The sequence below is a fragment of the Tachyglossus aculeatus genome, chromosome 14 (assembly GCF_015852505.1).
Source record: "Tachyglossus aculeatus isolate mTacAcu1 chromosome 14, mTacAcu1.pri, whole genome shotgun sequence".
Classification (NCBI taxonomy): Eukaryota; Metazoa; Chordata; class Mammalia; order Monotremata; family Tachyglossidae; genus Tachyglossus; species Tachyglossus aculeatus.
This window is the reverse complement of record NC_052079.1, coordinates 15,680,428-15,692,636: the sequence shown is the minus strand read 5'-3', so window position 1 is coordinate 15,692,636 and position 12,209 is coordinate 15,680,428. Positions and strand designations below refer to the sequence as shown.

The 12,209-nt window shown below is 41.3% G+C and overlaps 1 protein-coding gene across 1 annotated transcript in view; it reads right to left on the bottom strand.

Annotated features, from left to right (window-relative positions):
* TTC6 (tetratricopeptide repeat domain 6) overlaps positions 1-12,209 on the bottom strand; it is a 91,863-nt gene that overhangs the window by 58,250 nt on the left and 21,404 nt on the right. Inside the window, 4 exon segments of the mRNA XM_038756925.1 lie at positions 1,067-1,285; positions 4,870-5,015; positions 8,685-8,885; positions 9,576-9,665. Coding sequence (XP_038612853.1) covers positions 1,067-1,285; positions 4,870-5,015; positions 8,685-8,885; positions 9,576-9,665 — 656 coding nt within the window.

Here is a 12,209-nt window from a genome sequence, read left to right as displayed (position 1 = left end):
CAATGTGTTAGCTCTGACCTGAAGCCACACTAAGGATATGTTCAACAATATTTTTGAGGAGTCAGCATGGATGTGTGGCATGAAGGGGAATTGGCATGAAGCAGGGTAACAGCCTGAAAACCAGACTTGAGACTTGAAACACGAAAATATGAAATAAGGCAGAAAGACAAAGAGGACCAAAATAGTGGATCTTCGATAGAATGTTTGGGTTTTGGTTAAAAAGGAGTAGAGTCTCAGGACCACAGGGAGGAAACTTGGAATGACCATGCTGTTTATGTCCCTCTCCAGGTATACAGCAAGAATTAGTTCTGGACCAATAAATCTCAAGCCATAATAATCAATCAATCGTATTTATTTAGTCTGAGTGCAGAGCACTGTACTAAGGGTCTGGGAGAGTACAATAAAACAGAGTTGAGAGACATGTTCCTAACCACAACAAACGTACAATCTAGAGGGGCAGACCTGAAATACATACATTATAGGTATGTGCATAAGTGTTGTGGGGCTGAGGGAGCGGTGAAGAAAGGGAGCAAATCCAAGTGCAAGGGATATGGAAAAGGGAGTGAGAAAAGAGGAAATGAGGGCCTAGTTAGGGAATAAACATTAAATGAAGCATCGATTAGAGTTCTTAGATTTTGGCCATGACAGTTAAACTCTGTTTTCATTTTCTCATCTTTCATTAGCTAAGCTTTCAGAGACTACATATAAGTCCTCCTATTGGACCTGATTTTCAGATACATTTGAGTAGTGCTTTTTTCTCCCCTCACAGAAAAAAAGAAAAATGTGGGCAGTGTTTAACTTAGCCAATCCGTTAAATGTTTAGGAACTATATAAGAGAAATAAAAGAAGATGCACTTCCCCTCAGAAAGTTTGCAATCTAAGAGGGGAGGCAGGAGGCATAAACTGGCAAACATGCCACAGTTAAAAGAACTTGAGACTAGAGACTGAAGCACCAGAGCAAGTAGGGAAAGCTACAGTTTCACTTTAATCTCATCCCGAAACTAGACCAAAATACAGGGAAAGTTTCAAGAACCATAAATGAAAATAAGTGTAGGAAATTTCATACCTCACTTTTTCCTCTTCAAGGTTCAGATCACTTTCTTTTGAATAACAGACCATTTCCTCTTCGAGGTCTAACTTGCCTGAATACAAAATCTGATCATGGCCTCTTCTGTCTACAGTGTGGTATACTCTTGAAGCTAGTTGTAAATCAGAAGGCAGTACACAGCGAGGCGCAGCAATACACAGGTTATGATGAGTTTGAAAAGTTGATGGTTGGGGAATTCTGGGGAAGAAAGGAAAGTCACACCATTTTGTCACGTAGTGGTCTGAAAATTAAAACACAAGTATTCTGTGTAAACCTGAGATCTGCTTCTACCAAATACTTTCTAAATCTGGAAAATAATTAGGAGATCAAAGATTAAATGGTCACCAAGGCCTGGGGGCAAATCAATCCAAATAAAATTGAAGAATGGATCAAAGTATCTGAGAAATTCAGAATAGTCGAAGTAACAACTTCTTTTGCCTGAATCAACCAAATGCCCTCCCTCCGCACATTCATTCAATCGTATTTATTGAGCGCTTCCGCCAAGCTAGCTCTCTTCTTCCCTTCAAAGCCCTACTGAAAGCTCACTTCCTCCAGGAGGCCTTCCCAGACTGAGCCCCCTCCTTCCTCTCTCCCTTCTCCCCCTCCCCATCCCCCCACCTTACCTCCTTCCCCTCCCCACAGCATCTGTATATATGTATATATGCTTGTACATATTTATTACTCTATTTATTTTACTCATACATATTTATTCTATTTATTTTATTTTGTTAATATGTTTTGTTTTGTTGTCTGTCTCCCCTTTCTAGACTGTGAGCCCGCTGTTGGGTAGGGGCTGTCTCTATATGTTGCCAACTTGTACTTCCCAAGTGCTTAGTACAGTGCTCTGCACACAATAAGCACTCAATAAAAATGATTGAATGAATGAATCCCCTCTCAAGGTCACACCTGGAGTCTTTCCAGTTCTCTACCAGTCTCGACTATGGGAGGGAGAGTCAAGCAGAGGCATTTCCATTTCTAGCTTGGGCAGTGGCTAACGAGTGAAAGACATTCTGCTACAAGTCAAAACTCAGCGGTACTGGGCAGCAGCCGCATGGGAGAGAGTCGAGGGTGGAGACTCACGTTTACTACTCGGAAGGAGGCAATGGTAAACCACTTCCATATTTTTATCAAGAAAACTTTATGGATATACTACCAGAAGGGTTGCAGATGAAGATGGGGCGTTCTGGGTAAGATGTGTCCGTGGCATCGCTATGGGTCGGAGATGGCTCGACCGCATAAGACAAGACTATGTACTAAACACTTGGAAGAATTTATCCAGATTAGCTATTTGGATTGCCCCACCTTCAGCTGAAAGCAGTAACTTACATTTCTCTTTTGGTGCATAAGAACTAACATATGGATTCACTGAAGGTCGCTGTGCAAAATTTAAACTGGAAAAATGGTTAATTCTGAAACACTGAAAATGATGGAACTCCAGTTGACATTCTACACAGCATGAATCAGAGAATAAATTCACAGAGAGAATTAGAGAATAAATCAAGCATTTACATTTAAAATCATGCATTTACAATTCTGTATAAGATAAAGAGTCTCCTTGGATGGGGTCATCATCTGATTATCTACCTCAGTGCTTAAAACAGTGCTTGGCACATAGTAAGCAGTTAACAAATACCACAATTATTATCATTATTATTATTATTTGGATGCCTGTGTGTGTGACTGGGGCAATTGTCTTCCTGATCCAAGGTGAAAAGCAGCCCAATCTACTAGTTGTTGTGAATGGGAAGAAATCATGATTTTATTTCACTGGGCTTCCACCTCATTCCTCTCCAAAAGGGGAATTTAATAGAAAAAAAAAAACATAGTTCTGAATATCAATAAAACCTGCACATATTTCAAATGAGTTTCAAAGAGAGTGTGCTTTTCTTTAAAAAATAAGATCCAAAAAATACTCTCTGTGTGGCCCACACTATTTAAGGCACTAATAATGTTTCCTCTAAGAAAAAAAATGCAATTTCTGCACCATTAATAATCTGACAGCAACTATTTATTGAAGGTAAAATGCTCATTCTCTGCCATCACTATTTGTTTTAATATATAATCTCGCTAACTAAATGGACTTAAAGCAATGCAGATAAGCATTGGCATGTGCAGGGTCACTTGGATGCCAATTGGACTGTTTCATAAACTCTGGCATTCTTTCCCAGAAGCCTGTTCTCTCAGCTACTTAATTGTGAGTAATCTCCATTTACAAACTTTGGGGCTGCCATAAAAAGGCTCTCCTTGGTACCCGGCAAACCTTACAGGGCCCTAAGCCATAACAAAAGCTAATAATTAAAGCTTCTTTAAACCTCCATAAAGTGGGAAGCGAAGAAGTAACTAAAGCAATCCCGGATAAACCTGGTCATAAAGATGCTTTTGAGGGAACAGAGACAAAATTAGAGCTCCTTATTTGCCACATGGGGAAAAACGGAAGGCAAACCAGATTTTAAAACCATCTTCTTTCTGCCTACATTTCTCCCGCAATATTGCCTCAAAGCATGGATAGATTTTTTTTTATTCTACCAGGGTAATCAGCAAATGGACTCAAATTCAGGCAAAAACTACTGAACTGAGAGTTATAAAAGTGACACCATGCACAGATAACCATAAACTCTTTTCTATACACTGGTTATATGTTTCTCACATGAGAATACAATGTTCTCAACACACTCATAGCAAGATGCATCTCTGCAAATTATTTACCATAATAAAAATAATAATTTTGGTATCTGTTTAGCACTATCTTAAGCTCTTGGTTAGATACAAGATAATCATGTCCCACATGGGGCTCACAGTCTAAATATGAGGGAGAACTGGTATTAAATTCCCATTCTGCAGATGAGGGAACTGAGGCACAGAAAAGTGAGGTGACTTGCCCAAAGTCACACAGCACACAAGTGGCAGAGCCAGGATTAGTACCCAAGTGCTAATGTTCTTTCACTCTCTTTCTGCTAGGCCATGCTGCATTTCACCATGGCAGGCATCCTTCCAAGCCATGATGAGATTCCAGTCACGTGGCTACAACTGTCATTTTGAGAGCTGGACTCCCTGGATTCAAAAAAAAAGATTGGATTCCGACATATTGCCCCAGAAGATGTACTCGCCTACCTCACCCAATGACTTTATACCTCCTCGTTCCCAAACGAGAAGCAATATGTTCTAGTGGGTAAAGCATGGGCTGTGTGACCAATGGTCACAAGTCAATTTACTTCTCTGGGCCTCAGTTACCTAATCTGTAAAATGGGGATTCAGACTGGAGAGCCCCAGGTTGGACGGTTCCCAGCCTGATTAGCTTGTAACTACCCCAGGGCTTAGAAGAGTGGCTGGCACATAGTAAGCGCTTAATACCACAAAAAAAAAGAGAAGCAGCTTGCTCAAAAACAGGGGGCAGACTGACTGCTTCAGGGCACACCTCTCCCCTGTGCACCCATTTCCTATCCATTGCCCGTTCTGACAAAAGAAGGACGCCCATATTTGTGTCTCCCTCTCTAGGCTGCAAACTACATGTGGGCAGGGGACATGTCTACCAACTCTGTTATACTGTACCCTCCCAAGTGCTAAATGGCACCAAATTGACCTAATTGGCAGCTCCCTCATCATTCTTCCCCCCACCCCCTGACCTCACAAAAATGGCAAACAATAGTCTCTGCTCTGAAATGTTTTGTCTCTCTAAAAGAAAAATGCACCATGCTGTTTCATTAACAAGAACACTGAGGGGAAAAAAAAATCACCATACAGTGTAATTGGCTCCATAGAAACTATAATTGCAAGAGCATTACCCTCGAGTTGGCTTTGGAGGCCACTGGTAGAAGGGAGGCACAGTCTCGATTTTAGATTTTTTTCTTGGAAATTTCTTTGGAACAGCAACTGGCTTTGACTTTACGGATGCCACTCCTTTCACTTGCAGGAATTCTGATGACTGAGTCTAAAATGAAACAAAACGTAAGACTAGATGAAGACTCCAGCGGAAGGATTAAACAAAGTGGCTCTATCAAAATGGTTACTGTGACCTGGGGGAAGAGGATGGGCAGGGAGGGCGTTACTCAAAGACAGAGCAAAGCACCAAAGTGGCATCAGGAATCAGCAAACTGAAGGTATATAAGGCAGTTAGAATTTCCGACTGTGGCTGAGAGACAGGGACCTTCTACTGACAACACATTCCATTTATAAGGCAGTTCCTCCCATATTAAGTGCTAAGACCCAATGACAAACAGCGAGGTTTGGGAATACTGTCAAGTTACCCATAATACTTGGCCCGGCTGGATGGGACATGTGCAAAGAATGGAAAATAGTGTGATACCTAAGTATTGAAAATGAAGGAGATACATAGAGAGATAAACACATACACATTAATCAGTCAATTCAATCGTATTTATTGAGCGCTTACTGTGTGAGGAGCCCTGCATATAGAGAGAGAAAAAGAGTGTTAGTTCTACTGAAATGTGCAGAAGGTTATTGTAGAACCCCACGCTAAGGAAAATTAGTACGTTGACCTGGTGGCCCTAAACCATAACCAATAATTGATATATTTTTCTATAGTTTTATAAGCAGCCCAGGGCAGTCTATAAAAAAACAATTTGGGAAGTGTGGTAAATTTCTTCTGGGCTGCTGCATGCTGGAATTTATAAAGTATTGGGGTGTAAGGACCTCAGATCTTATGCTTTAAAATACATATTTTGAGCAGTATTTAAAGAATGGTACACCCTTAAAATGCATACAGTTTATATGGATTTCTGTGCCTGGAGGTATGTTTTCATCCGTATTGTTTTTTTAACTAGATTTTCTGTCTGTGTTTGTGTGGCCCTTCCTGGTATATGTCTGCCAGAGTGCGTGAGGAGATGTCCTTTCACATTGCTTCCATGTGTGTATCTACCCCACCACTTGATCACAGTGATGATGTTGATGATGGCATTTGTTAAGCACTTACTATGTGCAAAGCACTGTTCTAAGCACTGGAGTGGATACAAAGTGATCAGGTTGTCCCACGTGGGGCTCACAATTTTAATCCCCAGTTTACAGATGAGGTAACTGAGGCTCAGAGAAGTGAAGTGACTTGTCCAAGGTCACCCAGCAGACATGTGGTGGAGCAGGGTTTAGGACCCATGACCTCTGACTCCCAAGCCCGGGCTCTTTCAACTGAGCCACGCTGCTTCTCGAGACACATAGTAAGCACTTAACAAATACCATTACCATTATTATTAGTAGTAGGGAGTGGCTGTGCACAATTGTAGCAGCACTGTAGCTTCCATGCCACAACACGGAGTCTAGCGTGTCCAAGGCGAGAGAACCTGAGGAACACTATGGTGATATGTGAATCTAGCTTACAGGCAGGACCCTAGAATGGGCCGGGCACATCTAGAAAGCAGACCTTTCCTTCCATTGAAAGCCTGTGGCCAAATAGGAACAGCCTTTAAAAGGGGAGTCCTCTGCATTCTTCTGGAAAGGGAATGCAGTTAAGTACCCACCATGTTTGATTTGAAATTATGTGGCGTATATTTGTTTTATTCAAGTTTCTATGGCACTATAGGGTGTCTGCCAAACAGTCCCCCTGGGAAGTAAGGTGACCATATTTTTTGGAAGCAATGTTGGGTAGGGACTGTCTCTATATGTTGCCAACTTGTACTTCCCAAGTGCTTAGTACAGTGCTCTGCACACAGTAAGCGCTCAATAAATACGATTGATTGATTGACCCGAAAGGCAGTGTCTCCAGAGGGGTGGGGCCAAAAGGAAAAGGAAGCAGAGAAAGAGAGGGTCAGAGAGAAAACAAAAGCAGGCATATAGAAACATGCCACAGCATTAAGTGCCAGCCATTCACCAACATCCTGGGCACCAAGTTAGCTACTTGCCACCAAGAGATTGCTCTGGCAGCAGCCAGAGTAAAACAGCCCTAGCAGCAGGTAAAGAGAAGTCACAGTGGATACAGGACAACCTTTCTGGTGGACACCACCTCCTCCTTAAAGCTGAACACAAAGGTAGGCTGCTCCCGGAAGGTGTTGCTGGTTGCTGGCTGCTGCAAGGAAGAGCTTAACAACAACAATTGTGGTGTTTGTTAGGCGCTTATTTTTTGCCAAGCACCACTCTAAGGGATGGGATCGATACAAAATAATCAGAAGCAGAATGGCCCAGTGGAAAGCACACCGTCCTGGGAGTCAGAAGGACCTGGGGTCCTAACCCGGCTCTGCCAACTGCTTGCTAGGTAACTTTGGGCAAGTCACTTAAAGTGCCTCAGTTCTCCTGTTCTCCCTACTACTTAGACTGTGAGCCCCATGCAGAACCAGGACTGTGTCCAACCTTATCAGCTTGTATCTACCCCAGCACTTAGAACAGTTATTGACACAGAGTAAGGAGGTCTGTGGAGATTGGGAGATAATGTTCCAAATGATTCCAGGGGGGCAAGATACATAAAAAGCTCTATTTATGTAAACTTTTCTAACAGTGGAGAGTGTAATAAAGGACAGGAATAAGAAGAAGAATCAGAGGTAATAACAGAAGTACTTATTGGCAACAAGCAATACACAATCCTTTAGACACTGTGTCCAACCTTATCAACTTATATCTACCCCAGCACTTAGAACAGTTGTTGACACAGAGTAAGGAGGATAATATTCCAAAAGATTCCAGGGGGGCAAGATACATAAAAAGCTCTATTTATGTAAACTTTTCTAACAGTGGAGAATGTAATAAAGGGCAGGAATAAGAAGAAGAATCAGAGGTAATAACAGAAGTACTTACTGGCAACAATACACAATCCTTTAGACACTGTGTCCAACCTTATCAACTTATATCTACCCCAGCACTTAGAACAGTTATTGACACAGAGTAAGGAGGATAATGTTCCAAATGATTCCAGGGGGGCAAGATACATAAAAAGCTCTATTTATGTAAACTTTCCTAACAGTGGAGACTGTAATAAAGGACAGGAATAAGAAGAAGAATCAGAGGTAATAACAGAAGTACTTATTGGCAACATGCAATACATAATCCTTTAGACAGTAAGCTCCTTGGGGGCAGGGAAAGTGTCTATTAATTCTCTTGTATTGTACTCTCCCAAGCACTTATTTTGGTGGTCTGCATATAATAGGACTCTTATGACTCTTCTCTAATGTTGGACATGTTTATCCCACTGCAATTATAGACACAACCAGTTCAGCTGAGAAAAATCTGAATTCATTTTGGATCGGGTTCTATGGGGCTAAAGACATCTATATATTTTATTTCACATTGAAAGGAGATCTGGATCAACAGTAATAAAATTGGCACATAGTCAGAGATGTTACAAAACTTAACAGGGTAGGATCAAGCTCAGTTCTTCACCAAGATCTTTTGCTGATGGAATTATGGCCACAGCGCAAATTCAGATTGAAAACAAAAAGACTCCTACACAGATGAGCATTAGAAATCATTGTCATCATCAATATTTATGCATAGCAACTATGTTCAGAGCACTGTACTAGGCTCTGGGAGCACGCAAAAAGATTTTTAAAAAAACATAGGCACTGACCAAGAAGAGAAAAGAATATGTAGCAGGTGAAGAGAGCCAAGGGAACAAATGAAAAAGCTGTAAAGGAACGACTGTCAGTCAGAATTTCTTTACCTCTGAAGGCAACAATCCGGTTATTTGGGATCCATCTGGTCCTGGAATATTCTCCTCAGGTTTTAGCAGATCTAAAGTTTGAGGCTTTGAAAAGTCTTGGAGTTTGGGCTCCTCTGCTTCTCCAGAGCATTCTAAAAAATCTTCTTGGACAGCCTCTACGATACCTTGTGTTTGATCAATGGCTTCTTTAGGCATATCTATCTGCAAGAAAACAAATCTAAAATTAATACTATTTTTAAGCAGTGCCTTGACCCTCTGGAATTGTAAACAGTACAACTTTTCCCACCAAACTTAATAATCACAATAATAATTGTCACACTTATTAAGTGCTTACTATGTACCGCGTACTGGGGTAGATACAAGAAAATCAGGGTGGATACAGTCCCTGTCCCACATGGGGCTCTGAGTCTAAGGGTAAGAGGAAACAGATATTGAATCCCCATTTTATACATGAGGACAGTGGGGCACAGAGAGGTTAAGTAACTTGCTGAAGTTCACACAGCAGGGAGGTAGTGGAGCCCAGATTAGAACCCAGGTCCTTTGATTCCCTGGCCCATATTCTTGTCAGTAGCTTGTGCTAGACCAGTAAAAATCAAGGCCTTGGGCCAATTTTTCTCCTGGTTTGAGGGCAGTGAGACTGAAGAGCTGATCAATATTTGGGCTGCAGGCCTGGGAAAAAGCTATACTAAGGGACAAGAACTGTGTCCAACTTGTTTATCTTGTATGTACCCCAGTGATTAGGATAATGCTTGGGCCATAGGAAAGAGGGAAGGAAAGAGGAAGGAAAGAAGGGAAAGAGGAGAAAATTCAATGCTGTACTTTAGGTGTAAGACCAGCCATGAACAGCCCTGACTCAAACAATAACACATGTTTTTGGAGATCAGAATTTACCTGTTGAAGTTCCTCTACATCTGCTGGCGTTTCTTGTTTAACTTGATATTCTTGCAATTTAAATGGGATGTTTCTAATAGAATAGGCCTCCTTAGAAAAACAAAGGACAGAAAATCAGTGTAAAACTATCAGTTAAAACGGTTTTGATAAAATCACATCAACTAAACCAAAATCTGTAAGTACAACAAATGGAACTCAGTCATATTTACAGAGTACTTACTGTGTGCACTGATGAGATCAGCAGGCACCAAAACATGCTTACTGACACAAAGCCAACCAGTAAAAGCCACTATTGTGACTTGGAAGTTACTATCAAGCTGAGAAAGAAGCTTCGTAGAGCCAAAAAAGAAAAATTGGAGAATGGCTAAGCACAGTGCCAAGATAGATGGTTTCATTACCCAAACTAAAAATGAAAAGTAGAATTTGCATTTCCCATGTGACTTTTAGTATGATTCCCTTGTTTCATTTATCCCCCTCTAGACTGTGAGCTCACCTTAGGCAGGGAATGTTTGGGCCATCTCTGTTGCATTGTACTCTCCCCAAGTATTTAAGTACAGTGTTCTGCACACAGTAAGCACTTAATAAATCCCACTGATGACAACGATGGTGCACTGGGCTAGAGAAGCAGTATGGCGCAGTAGATAAAGCATGCTTGGGCCTGGGATTCAGAGGTCACGGGTTCTAATCCCGGCTCCACCAAGTGTGTGCTGTGTGACCTTGGCCAAATCACTTCACTTCTCTGGGCCTCAGTTGCCTCATCTGTAAAATGAGAATTGAGACTGTGAGCCCCACATGGGACAGGGACTGTGTCCAACCTGATTTGCTTATATCCACCCCAGCACTTAGGACAGTGTCTGGAACATAGTAAGCACTTAACAAATACCATAAAAATAATAATACTAAGTGCTTGGGAGAGAATTGGCTAAACGCCACCTTTGGGTCTCTTGCCTTGAAAGCAAGAAAAGTAGAAGTATTGATCACACTTTCCATTATTCTTTCTTGGCGACTATAAGTGATTTTTGTAATAACTGTAGATTTCCATATTTTTGGGGAGTACTTAATATGGACCACTATGAATTTTGTGAGATTTTGCACGGTTCTTGAAAAATAAGACTGTCATTGGAATCCTCTGATGTGGTGTTTCAAAAAATCAGAATATAAAATTCAAAGTATAGTCATTTAAAATCTTTTATTATTAATAATAATAATGATGGTACTTGTTAAGCACTTACTATGTGCAAAGCACTCTTCTAAACACTGGGGAGGTTACAAAGTGATCAGATTGTTCCACGGGGGGGCTCACAGTTTTAATCCCCATTTTACAGATGAGGTAACTGAGGCACAGAGAAGCTAAGTGACGCCCAAAGTCACACAGCTGACAGTTGGCAGAGCCGGGATTTGAACCCATGACCTCTGACTCCAAAGCCCGTGCCCTTTTCCACTGAGCCACACCACTTCTTTTATATTTCAGATACAAAATATTATAAAAGGATGTATCCAGCCTCCCCTTCCCTAAGAGGTAGATTCTGAAAACTCTATTTTTAATAGGAAACAGCAGTTTTGATCCTTCTTATTAACATCTCCTTCTCCTGACATGTTTGAACCTGGATTCTACAAGCTTTCTTTGAATGCAGTGCACTTTTAAGGCGTCTCATTTCGCCTACAGTTTTTTGCTAGACACTTTTTCTACTACGGAAACAGGCACAGAAAGGCACGATTTCACAGGCTAAGGGAAGTGCGGAATTAAGAAAAGTTTTCTAGAACGATCATTTAATATTAAAACGTCATTTTCCTAAATAGCAGCAGAGTTTTGCATCTGAACCCTGTTCAGTTCTGAGTTTGCCTCCTTAACTTTCTCACTTTTGATGACCCGCTTCGTTGAAATTACTAGATAGAGCCACAAGAGGGCAGCAAACCATGCTCTAAAGACATCTTCCCTTTAATTGCATTTTAACCTTTGAAAAAACTTAATTATTCAGCACTTAGAAAATTTTTAGGTATTTCCATAATTGTTAGGCATAGATGGTAAGGAGGCAAATACAGATTTAGTTTCAAATGCCTGGATAGGTATAGATGGAAGAGGAAAAACCTAACAGCAGAATTCCATCAGCAATTATGAGTCTCCAGAGGGACAGACTGTGCCTATTTCATGCTTTCTCTCCCAACGCTTAGTACAGTGCTCTGGACACAGTTATCACTTAATATGCTTACTATTCATTCATTCATTGAGAAGCAATATGGCCTAGTGGCAAGAGCCCGGGCTTGGGAGCCAGAGGTCGTGGGTTCTAATTCCGGCTCCGTCACTTGTCAGCTGTGTGACCTTGGGCGAGTCACTTAACTTCTCTGGGCTTCAGTTATCTCATCTGTAAAATTGGGATTGAGTCTGTGAGCCCCATGTGGGACAACCTGATTACCTTGTATCTCCCCCAGTGCTCAGAACAGTGTTTGCCACTTAGTAAGCGTTAACAAATACCATTATTATTATTACTCATTCATTCAATCATATTTATTGAGCACTTACTGTGTGCAGAGCACTGTACTTAGCATTTGGGAGCGTACCATATAACAATAAACAGACACATCCCCCACCCACAATGAGCTAGTTGTCACATTAAGCCAATTTTCAGAACCAGT